Raw genomic sequence first — 11,194 nt, 5'->3', positions numbered from 1 at the left:
AATAATAAGTATGAGCAATAACAATAGTGATGCCTTGCTTTCAGCAAGCACCACTAATAAGTATGCAAGAGAACACTAATGATGCCTTGCTTTCAGCAAGCACCATTAATAAGTATGAGCAATAACAATAGTGATGCCTTGCTTTCAGCAAGCACCACTAATAAGTATGAGCAATAACAATAGTGATGCCTTGCTTTCAGCAAGCACCACTAATAATACAATTTAATGTGGCCCATATGTGAGCCTTATATGCAATTTTAGTATGGTTGAGTTCTGTTAAAATCTAACGGCCCTTATGTGGCCCACATGCAGCTGACAGTTTGTAAAAGTCTTAACTCAAAGGTAAATGAAACACTCAACAAAAAATGTACTCAAAACAATTTACTTTTGACATGTTTAAATAATTACAGCTTTAAATAACATTTAAGAATACATTTAAGAATAAATATAAGTACAGCTACTCAGTTGTACTTAATTTAAGTGGAATGCAGTTGAAAACATTAAGAATAAATACTAATATTATAAATAACATTCAAAGAGTCTTAGACTAATGATTTTTTTACACCAAAATTCATGTTTTAAAGCATATATTAATGTTATGTTCAACTCTGAGAGTAATAAAAAAAAAATCACAGAAAAATAAATAAAAGTAACTTGTACAGAGAACTTTAAGGAGAAATTGGTAAAGTTAAAGAAACTTGAAAGGTAAGTTGAGATGTGTGTTGATGTACAGGGACGTCTCTAATGAGGGTCGGCAATGTGTTGTTGGGCCTCGCGTTTCTTCAGTCGCTCCCTCCTCCCCCCCTCTCGGTCTCCAGCGAGGTGCAACCATTTAATGATGTTGAATTCAATGTCTTTATTTGATGCTTTTCCAGTAAGGGGATTCTGCCTAACTGCACCTGCAATAAAGATGAATTTAAATAATGTTAGCAGCAATACAACCTGGAAGCTAGAGCTGCAGGATAATGGGGAAAAAATCATTAAATATAAATTATTTCCTTTAATATTTTAATTGCAATTATTAACCTCTGATTGACCACTGTATACAGTATATATATATAAAAAAAAAATTAAATCCACTATATTTTCAAAAGGAATTGCAAAATGTGGGCCATAATAATACCATAATTTCTTATGAAAAATGATTTAGATTTAGTTTTTAGAATATATTTTTAGAATACTTTTTCAGCAACCGGTTAAAATTTACAACACTCCATGTATTCTGCTTTAAAAAAGACATGCACACTTTAATGTAAAAACACACCAACACAGATAGCATAAATGTCACGTTTAAGTCCAAAGACTCAAATAGAAGTGTTTTTACGAACACAATATAAACTCAAACACAAAGCTGTGAGACAGCGTGCAAGCACAAACAGCCAAGTACTGAATGCAAGGAGGAACTTAAATACACAGTGATAATGAACTAAATACAGATAGGTGTAGGCATGCGCTGGTATGAGACTTTGACAGTATGATAATCTCAAGCAAAAATATTGTGATTACAGCTTTAAAATGTATGATTGACAATATATGAAAAATAACTTCATGCAAAAACAAAATGTATACATAAAAAAATGCAGTCACTTAAGGGATGGCCAGGGATGTGATCAGCTAATGACAAAAAAGAGGGAAAACAAGAATAGCTAACCCCATCCCCTGTAATTATTATTATTTTAATTAAATTAATAGAGATATCTAACTATTGCAATTATATTTGTACTGTAAAAAAAGAGTACTTATGTATTCATAATAATAACAATAATATGTGGATTGCTTCTGATAAACAATAATTATAATAAAAAAAAAATTCTCTTTACAGAATAGTATGAGGGTCTTGCTTTCAAAAGTTAAACAACTGAGATTTCATTTTTAGTAGAAAACCAGACGTTTCTCTTTGTTGACAACAGACTTATAAACGATTCTTATTACAGATGGTTGGTGCACATTGCGTTCCCAAATGCAAATTATAAGCGGCTCAAACTCAGAGCGCTTGTAGAGAAGCATCAACTGTGATGCATCGCAACTAGAAAAATATTTAGTCAAGGACAGCCCTACGTGGATATAATAAAATGAAAACGAAATAAACTTTCGGCAATCTTAGGGAGTTTGACTCACACATTGATTATTTGTATTGTTAATTACATTTATGCAATTAGCAGACACTTTTATCCAAAGCAAATTACATTGCATCTCAAGGTACATATTTTTACATTACCAGTTCTTGCTTTCCCTGGGAATCGAACCCATGACCTTGGCGTTGCATGCGCCAACGCTCTACTGTTTGAGCTACAGGACAGCTAGACCTCATAATGTTTATTATGTTCTAGTTTATCTCATAATGTTTATCCTGCATTATGTTGATTGTTAGGGAAAATGTATTATTTGTCAAATTGGAATGACGTTTGAAAAATGTGTTGATTTCATTAACAAAATGAACACTACCATGCACAGGGTTGCCAGATTGTACAGATCAAGTAAAACACATGGCAGAAAATGAATCAATTTAAGAGAAAAGCTGTTTAGGGGATTTAAGCACCAAACCATAAATTTGTGACTAACTTTTACTGAGAAAACAGAAATTACAATATGATGTTCTGTAAAGCGGTTTTTGAAAAGTTGTGTATTGTGCAAAGTGCTATACAAATAAAAATTACTTCTAAAAAAGGTTCTTACCAATGACAACTTCCTTTAAGACCAGGCTTTGGACACCAATCTTCTTATTGACTCCTCTCCAATTCATAACACATGCCACAGCAGTTGTAAATGTGGCTTTCAGCACTCTCCACACGGTGTCTTTCAGGTCAAAGCCACCAACCAGACCCAGAAAGGTAGTCTTAAAAAAAAAAAAAAAAAAGAACATTGTGTAAGTGGTTAAAATAGGTATTTAAATAGACCACCCTAAAATGAAAATGCTTTTATATTCAAAAATTAACTATAAACTATCACATGCTCCATCTGAAAATTTTTCTAGGTTTGTAATATGGAAATTCTTGTCATTGCCCAACACATACCACACGTTAGGGCTGGGCAGTATGACAATATATACCATCTATCTATCTATAAATTACAGGAACGTCTGTGTGTGTGTCTTATTCGCATATCTCTTGAACCATAAGTCCGATGGATTTCAAGCTTGGATTGGAAATGCAAATCAAGACAGGTGTCTTGCTACGGGCACAAGTAAATGCAGTGCCAAGTTTGGCGTTGTTTGGATTGGAAATGCAAATCATTAAATATATATAGGTAAAAGAAGCAGACATTGGCTTTTGCCAATACAGTTCATTGTGTAGCCTGCTGCCTGAATCCATATTTATTGTATGTCATTATGCCAGTATCAGTATTTGCTTTCTACCATGCACAAATAAAATGTCACTGAACATTTGCTGTTATTGTAACAATGAGCACTCAAATACACCAAACCAACAACAATTACTTAAAACACACACAAAAACTGAGCACTAGTAGTATAATATTAGCAATAGTATAAGATCTGAGAGTAAATTATCATTAGAAATTTTGCTATATCATGTTAAAGCAACTAACATTAAGCAACTTTTCATGTTAAAAATACCCGTTTTCTAACCCATACATGCTTAAACAATTGCCTGATTGAATGAGCCCTTCTCTGATCACTGAGATTGTCTCTATAATCCTGTAAAGTAAAATAAATGAGAGGGATTCGGGTCGGAATTTTAGACTGGGCGTGTCATGTCATGCGCGTTCACGGCACGCTCAAATAGCTATGTCTGGCAGGTTTGTGTATTCGCCGCCATTCTCCGTAGAAGATGGATTGTAAGAGACCTGCTTGTAGTTCATTTCAAACACCAATGCAAACTCCACGTAAGATAAAAAAAAGAAAACTTTTGTCTAGTGCAACCAAAAGGGCCAAATTGGACTCAGACAGGCGTCGGAATAAGACGAGAGTAAACATAGGGAAGGCTTTCAACAAATGGAGAGATCTCCGGTCTGCTCTGTTTAATAATTTGCTATTCTATTAAAACAGTTCAAATATCTTGAGTGTGATATAAAATGCTGATATACAAGTTAGATAATTAGACACAAATTTTGAGCAAATTACTGCTTAATTAGGATGTATTGCTATTGGAATATGCTACTTAGCAGATCAATAAAACAGGCTAAACCCCCGCAAATCTTCGGCGGATTAACGTTAGCCTGTTTGGCTTTTATGGTAACGTCATAGTGCCATTTAATTGTTTATTACCTTGAGACAATTGAGTGTACTTTTTTGACCGACTGTATAGCTTTGCGCTTTTACAAAGTAACAACTTATATTGTTCATGAACGTGTTTCCATAATAATACAATCATAAGTGGATACAGTAAACACATAACACAGTTCAACATGGAGATAGATGGAAATAAAAAACGAAGTTTTCTACTACCGTTTTTCCCTCACACATAAGTGTGTAATTTACTCAGTTGCCTTTCCTTTCACATATTTAAAATGACTTGCAGATTTATAACTTTATTACCTCTGAAGACATTATGATTGTAAACAAAAGATTTGCGGCTGATGCTCCTTTGGTTATGAACAGCTCGTGCTCGTGCAAGTGTGCGTGCGTGTGCGTGTGGTCCATGAGCGTGCACATCTCTGGCTGCAGTTTCGCTTGCCGCCAGAAGTGGCATAGTTCTGCAAAAACTCAGAATCTTGCGCTATGCACCTTTAAACAATACGCGTAGCACAGCAATATTGAAACTTTAGCAATGAAACGCATGTACGAGAGAATAATGTGCAGCACACCTTGACGTTAAAAAGAGTTGAAGGGATAGTTCACCCAAAAATTTAAATTAGCCCATGATTTACTCAACCTCAAGCCATCCTATGTGTATGTGACTTTCTTCTTTCAGACGAATACAATCGGAGTTATAATAAAAAACTGTCCATAAAAGTGCATCCATCCGTGATTAAAGTAATCCTCATGGCTCTGAGGGGTTAGAAGGCTTTTATTAACACCTCAGAGCCATGAGGATTACTTTAATCACGGATGGATGCACTGGACAGAATATATGGACAGAAACGGCCATTCACTGCCATTATAAAGCTTGGAAGAGCCTGGACATTTTTCTATATAACTTTGATTGTGTTTGTCTGAAAGAAGAATGTCATATACACCTAGGATGACTGGAAGGTGAGTAAATCATGGGCTAATTTTCATTTTTGGGTGAACTATCCCTTTAAGCACAATAAGTCAAGAAAAATAACTTAATGAGGTGAACATGCTGACACAGCTAAAGTGCACACACAAAAAACAATTCAGTTATCTTTCTTTTGACAAAATGACTATTGTGTGTAGTATTCATGCAAACAGTTGGTTGTGTCTCAAGTGAACATAAACAGTTAGGTGTAAACTAGATGTTTATTAGTATGATCACTATAATTAGATGCCTAATATACTTATTGCTCTCTGTGCCATTAAAGCTACTCAAACAAAAGAGAAAATAACTTACTGCTCTTGACTGAATAACTATTACACTGCATTCACGCAAAGCGTCAGCGTCAATGCTTGATGGATGTCTGAAGCTTGGTGTTGATAATTGTCATAGTAACAACAGCCAATCACATTACTTTCAGACTGGACTGCAACGCGCTAGATATTTGCATAAAGGTGATCTGATTGGCTGACGCCTTCATTGGCGCTTGAAAAGTTTCAACTTCTGCCGCAAGCAATGCCAGTGAAGCGACACAACGGAACCCAAAATTCAGTTTGGCAATGCATGACATCAGCCATTCAAAGTAAATGGGGGAAAAAAAGTTAGCGCTACGACCCGTGTGAATGCACCGTTATAGCTTTAATAAGAATTTATTTATATAATTACTTCATGCAGGGAAGACTATGAAGTATTTTATATTTACATTTTATTTTTTAATTTCTTTACTGTATCGAACTACTAGGCAACATTTTATTTCTTACCAATTCTGATTTAGCATCAGGGTTCATCTTCAGCTCAGCCTCCAGGCACTGTAGAGACTCTACATCTTTGACAGGAAGACGATCTCTGAACTTGGCCCCATCATGGACATCAGACCTTGGGCGATGTGTTGACTGTAGAATTCTCATAATTGTATTTTGCTGGTCTAGAAGCATTTCCTGTTTTGTCAATATCTCTCTTAGCAAAACTGAAAGAAATTAACATGCAAATTAGCTGACTGACACATTAATCAAGTAAATGTGTTGCATTAGGACGATTATTTAATAGATTATTTTCTAAATGCCATATGTCCAAAGAACATTCATCTCTACAACCATTCATCGTAGATATTAAAGGATTAGTTCACCTCAAAATGATAATTTCCAAATAATTTACTCACCCCAATGCCATCCAAGATAATCATGTCTTTCTTTCTTCAGTGGAAGAGAAATAAAAAATTTTGAGGAAAATATTTCTGGATTTTTCTCCACACAATGGACTTCAAAGGTTCCCATCGTTTTGAAGTCCAAATCAATGCAGTTTCAAAGGTCTTTGAAGTGCTTCAGTGCTTCAGCAATCCCAGCTAAGGACGAGGGGGGTTTCTAGCGAAACAATCTGTCATTTTATATATATATAAAAAAAATTATGATTTAGATACTTTTTAACTACAATAGTTCGGATTGAGCTGACCAGGAACAAGCCGGGAACTACGTCATCACGATCAACAGCGCAGGCGGAAGTACCGCCCTCTGTTTACAAACGGTACTTCAGTATATGGGTATTTCCGCTGGCGCCGTTGATCGTGATGACGTAGTTCCCGGCTTGTTCCTGGTCAGCTCAATCTGAACTATTGTAGTTAAAAAGTATCTAAATTATTTATTTTTTTATAAAATGACAGATTGTTTCGCTAGATAAGAACCTAATCCTTAGCTGGGATCGCGCACAGCCCGATGAAGCAATTCAAAAACCTTTGAAACTGCACTGATTTGGACTAAAAAGTCCAAAAAAAAAAAAATCCACAAATGTTTTCCTCAAAAAAATTAATTTCTCTTCCACTGAAGAAAGAAAGACATGGATATCTTGGATGGCATTGGGGTGAGTAAATTATTAGGAACTTTTCATTTTGGGGTGAACTAATCCTTTAATCAAGAGTATTAAACCTGTGTTATCTTTAAAGTTGCACAATTGTGACATAAGTTGTACTGGTTGGTTTCTCCTTATGCCAGATTCTGAGCCTGCTGGCTGCAAGTAATCTAAACTTGGCTGGCTATTTTGCTGGAAGAGAGATGGTTGGTGATTTGGCAGTGGCTGACTAGCTAGCTGTTGGAGAGGTGGTTGGCTCCATGCTGGCTGCTGACTAGCTGGCTTGTAGAACGGGGATTGGTCACTTGCTGGCTGCTGACTAGCTGGCTTGTAGAACGGGGATTGGTCACTTGCTGGCTGCTGACTAGCTGGCTTGTAGAATGGGGATTGGTCACTTGCTGGCTGCTGACTAGCTGGCTTGTAGAACGGGGATTGGTCACTTGCTGGCTGCTGACTAGCTGGCTTGTAGAACGGGGATTGGTCACTTGCTGGCTGCTGACTAGCTGGCTTGTAGAACGGGGATTGGTCACTTGCTGGCTGCTGACTAGCTGGCTTGTAGAACGGGGATTGGTCACTTGCTGGCTGCTGACTAGCTGGCTTGTAGAACGGGGATTGGTCACTTGCTGGCTGCTGACTAGCTGGCTTGTAGAACGGGGATTGGTCACTTGCTGGCTGCTGACTAGCTGGCTTGTAGAACGGGGATTGGTCACTTGCTGGCTGCTGACTAGCTGGATTGTAGAACGGGGATTGGTCACTTGCTGATGGCTGACTTGCTGGATGTTGGAGAGGTGGTTGGCTCCATGCTGGTTGGTATAAAGGAAATTGGTCACTTGCTGGTGGCTGACTAGCTGTCTGGCAGAGAGGAGGCTGCTGTCTTGCTGAAGAGGGGCTTTGAGTTGACTGACTAAATGTTTGAAATGCTGGTGGCTTAATACGAGGCGGTGGTTCCAGGGCTTTCAAATTTTTCCCTTCATTATCATCATCATTACTGTCACTCAAAAGTTTAAAGTTTTGAAGTCTAAAGCTCTTCCTTTCATAGAAAAATAGAAATTGACACAAGGTTACTACTGCCATATACTTACTGAAAGAGATATTTGCTAAATTTAAAAAAACATAATAATAATAACAATAAAATAAAACTCATAACAGAATAAAAAACTCATTTTGGAAAAGAGAAATGTTTGCTTACATAATTCGTCTAGGTTTTTTAACCCCACTCTCTGTATCAGACTGAATGTCAGAGAAGAGTTCTGCTTCAGGGAGCTTTTTCCTGGCATCATCATAGTTGTCTAAAACACATGCAAGACTAAATGACAACCACATAGTCTAAATAGTCCCTTTCACACATACATTCTTTACTGGTAAACTACCAGTAAATAAACGTTAACATTAAAATAATGTTGTCAACTTGGACAGATGAAACTAAAGCACTTCTCATCCAGGTGGATGAAAAAAAGCGGTTCAGTGTTTAAAGGGATAGTTCACCCACAAATTAAAATTCTGCCATTAATTACTAACTGTTATGTCGTTCCAAACCTGTAAGACATTCATCTTTCATCACAAATGAAGATTTTTTTGATAAAAATCAGAGGTTTCTGACCACCTGTAGACTGCTATGTAATAATCCCAAAATTGCACACAAAAAGTATTCTTGTCACTTCATAACATTAAAGTTGAACCACTGTAGTCACATTAATGTGACTATTTAAAAAAATTCTTTACTACCTTTCTGGGCATTGAAAGTTGCAATGACGTTGCTGCATATGGATGGTTCAGAAACTAGGGATGGCCCGATACCGATACTGGCATCGGGGATCGGGCCGATACTGTCCTCATATACTCGTACTCATAAAAATTAGCCGATACCACGTACATTTTGCGAAACAAAACTGGCCGCCGCGAGTGCTTTGTCGAGGTGAACTGAGGCATAGACGCACGAGCTGGAGGAAACACCTCTAATTTACACACGCACCTTCAAGCGCACCACAAGAATGAGGCTGCCAAACTGGGCCCCACTGCAAAAAAACGACCGCAGAAGCCAGACACCCAAGTACAGCTGTCTATCAGTCATGCGTTTGCACAATGTACTAAATATAAGAGGGACGGTGTAAGGCGGAATGAATTCACTGATGCAGTCACCAAATATATCTGTAAGGAAATGGTGTCTTTCATCACGGTTGAAAAAAAATCTTTTAAAGAACTTGTTACCACACTCGACAGCTAGTATGAATTGCCAGGGTGAAAATATTTTTCCAAAACCGCTGTCCCGCGCGCCTACAACCGTGCACATGTTATTTGGATGAAAACTAAATCGTATATTTAAGTAAAGTAAAACATGAACTGTTACCTGAATTAAGTATAATGAGTGGTTCCCTACATTATTACAGGACGTGTGCAGGTCAAGAAGTTTCATGAACGCAAACATCCGAAGTGCTCGCCCCGCAAACCAGCGTCTCAGCGCGTGAACACGGAATTATTGTCTTTCACGTCTTGAGCTTGTACGGACAAATTCACACAAAATTATGTAAAAACGCCTGTCTTGGCGAGTATCCTATAGTAAACAAAGTCGGTTATATCTCAAATGAACGTAGCCATGTTCAAATGCAGTCCGTGTGTTCGGTCATAAAGGGGCAGCAGTTTGATAAACCTGCTTCTGTGTTTTAATGTTAATCAAACAAATGACAAAGAAATACTCACTGCTCTTGACTAAATAGGCTACCCTTTTCAAAAGTTTTCAACTTTCAACAAAAATATCCATCTATATATAATTTATACAGTAATGAATATGCTTTTTTTCCACATTTGATTACTTTATTCAAATGTCTGTACCTGTTAGATCTACCTGAAAAACTCTAAAAACACTATTTATTTCATTTGTAGTCTTTCTTTGTTATATTGTATTTATTTGTCCTATTTGTAATTCGATTGTTTGTTCTTATTTTGTTACTGACTGCTTACTTGTTTTAAATTCACATTAATTAGACAGGTAGTTTTTGTTGTAGAATCAAACTTGGATTAAATAATTGATATTTCACTGGTTTTGACAAACATCTGAACCACTGACCCGATCCTCAGCACTGAGCCCTGCTGAAGCAGCTCTAAATATGTGCTGTGGCTATTAAATTAAAAATAAAGCAATAGAATGAAAAGTGACAGTAACAGAAGCTCATACAATGCATTTTAGCAGGCTTAATTAAGCATGAAAATAACTGAAAGAAAAATATATATATGATGAACAAATTAAGCCAACTAATATGATGTATATTCTTTTGGTTTATCTACTAATACATTTAAAAATTACAAATGCAGTGAAAATTCAGGTATCGGTTACGGTATCGGCGAGTACCAAAAATCAAAGTATCGGTATTGGACTCGTTCTGCAAAAAGTGGTATCGGGACATCCCTATCAGAAACCTCTCGGATTTCATCATAAAATATCCTCATTTGTGTTCCAAAAATGAACAAAGGTCTTACGGGTTCAAAACGACATTAGGGAATCAATGAAATCGTTTTAATTTTTGGCTGAACTAACACTTTAAAGGTCATTTCAAACGTTTGACATCAGAGGCTACTAGTATTCTGGTACTGATGTGTGAATTATATCTTACTGGTAAAAAGACAGAACGCCATTGCGTGTTTGAACAGCACCTTTCTGTGTTTAGTGGAAAAGTTGTACTTGTAATTTTACAGTAATTTACCGGGCTTACTGTGTGAAAGGGACATTTACTTCCATAGAAGAGAAAAAAAATTACTATGGAAGTAAATGGGGTCCATCAACTGTTTAGTGACCGACATTCTTCAAAATATCTTATTCTGTGTTCAGCAAAAGAGAGAAGTTCATACAGGTTTGGATCCACTTGAGAGTGAGTAAATCATAACAGAATTTGCTTTTTTAAGGGAACTATTCTTTAAAGATCACATTCTTATTTTCAACCGCCTGTCAGGAGAGTTAAAAACTCCTGAAAGATATACAAAGCATAAAAACATATTGCTTGCTCGACTGATAATGCTTAAATATATAAAATAAAAATACAAAAACTCCTATGGGGAATTTTTTGCTCCCTTATATAATATTGAAATTTGGATGTCATTCTATTAGGCTATGTCACACAGTGAAAACTTGCACATACAAAAGAAATTAGAGATGCACCGATTGATCGGCTGGTGACCGGAATTGG

At 36.6% G+C, this 11,194-nt stretch overlaps 1 protein-coding gene across 1 annotated transcript; it reads right to left on the bottom strand.

The window, feature by feature from the left end:
- Positions 1 to 367: 367 nt before the first annotated feature.
- LOC308685363 (uncharacterized protein) lies at positions 368 to 6,174 on the bottom strand. The gene is made up of 3 exons (XM_081357066.1): positions 5,936 to 6,174; positions 2,677 to 2,836; positions 368 to 899 (listed from the first exon to the last, which is right to left on the bottom strand). Exons 1-3 carry the CDS (start codon positions 6,107 to 6,109, stop codon positions 742 to 744), a joined length of 492 nt encoding a protein of 163 aa, XP_081213192.1. The 5' UTR covers positions 6,110 to 6,174; the 3' UTR covers positions 368 to 741.
- Between the last annotated feature and the right edge of the window lie 5,020 nt (positions 6,175 to 11,194).

The sequence above is a fragment of the Scardinius erythrophthalmus genome (assembly GCF_964197995.2).
Source record: "Scardinius erythrophthalmus genome assembly, chromosome: 25".
Classification (NCBI taxonomy): domain Eukaryota; kingdom Metazoa; phylum Chordata; class Actinopteri; order Cypriniformes; family Leuciscidae; genus Scardinius; species Scardinius erythrophthalmus.
The sequence above is the reverse complement of the archived record's forward strand: the minus strand, read 5'-3'. Positions and strand labels throughout refer to the sequence as shown.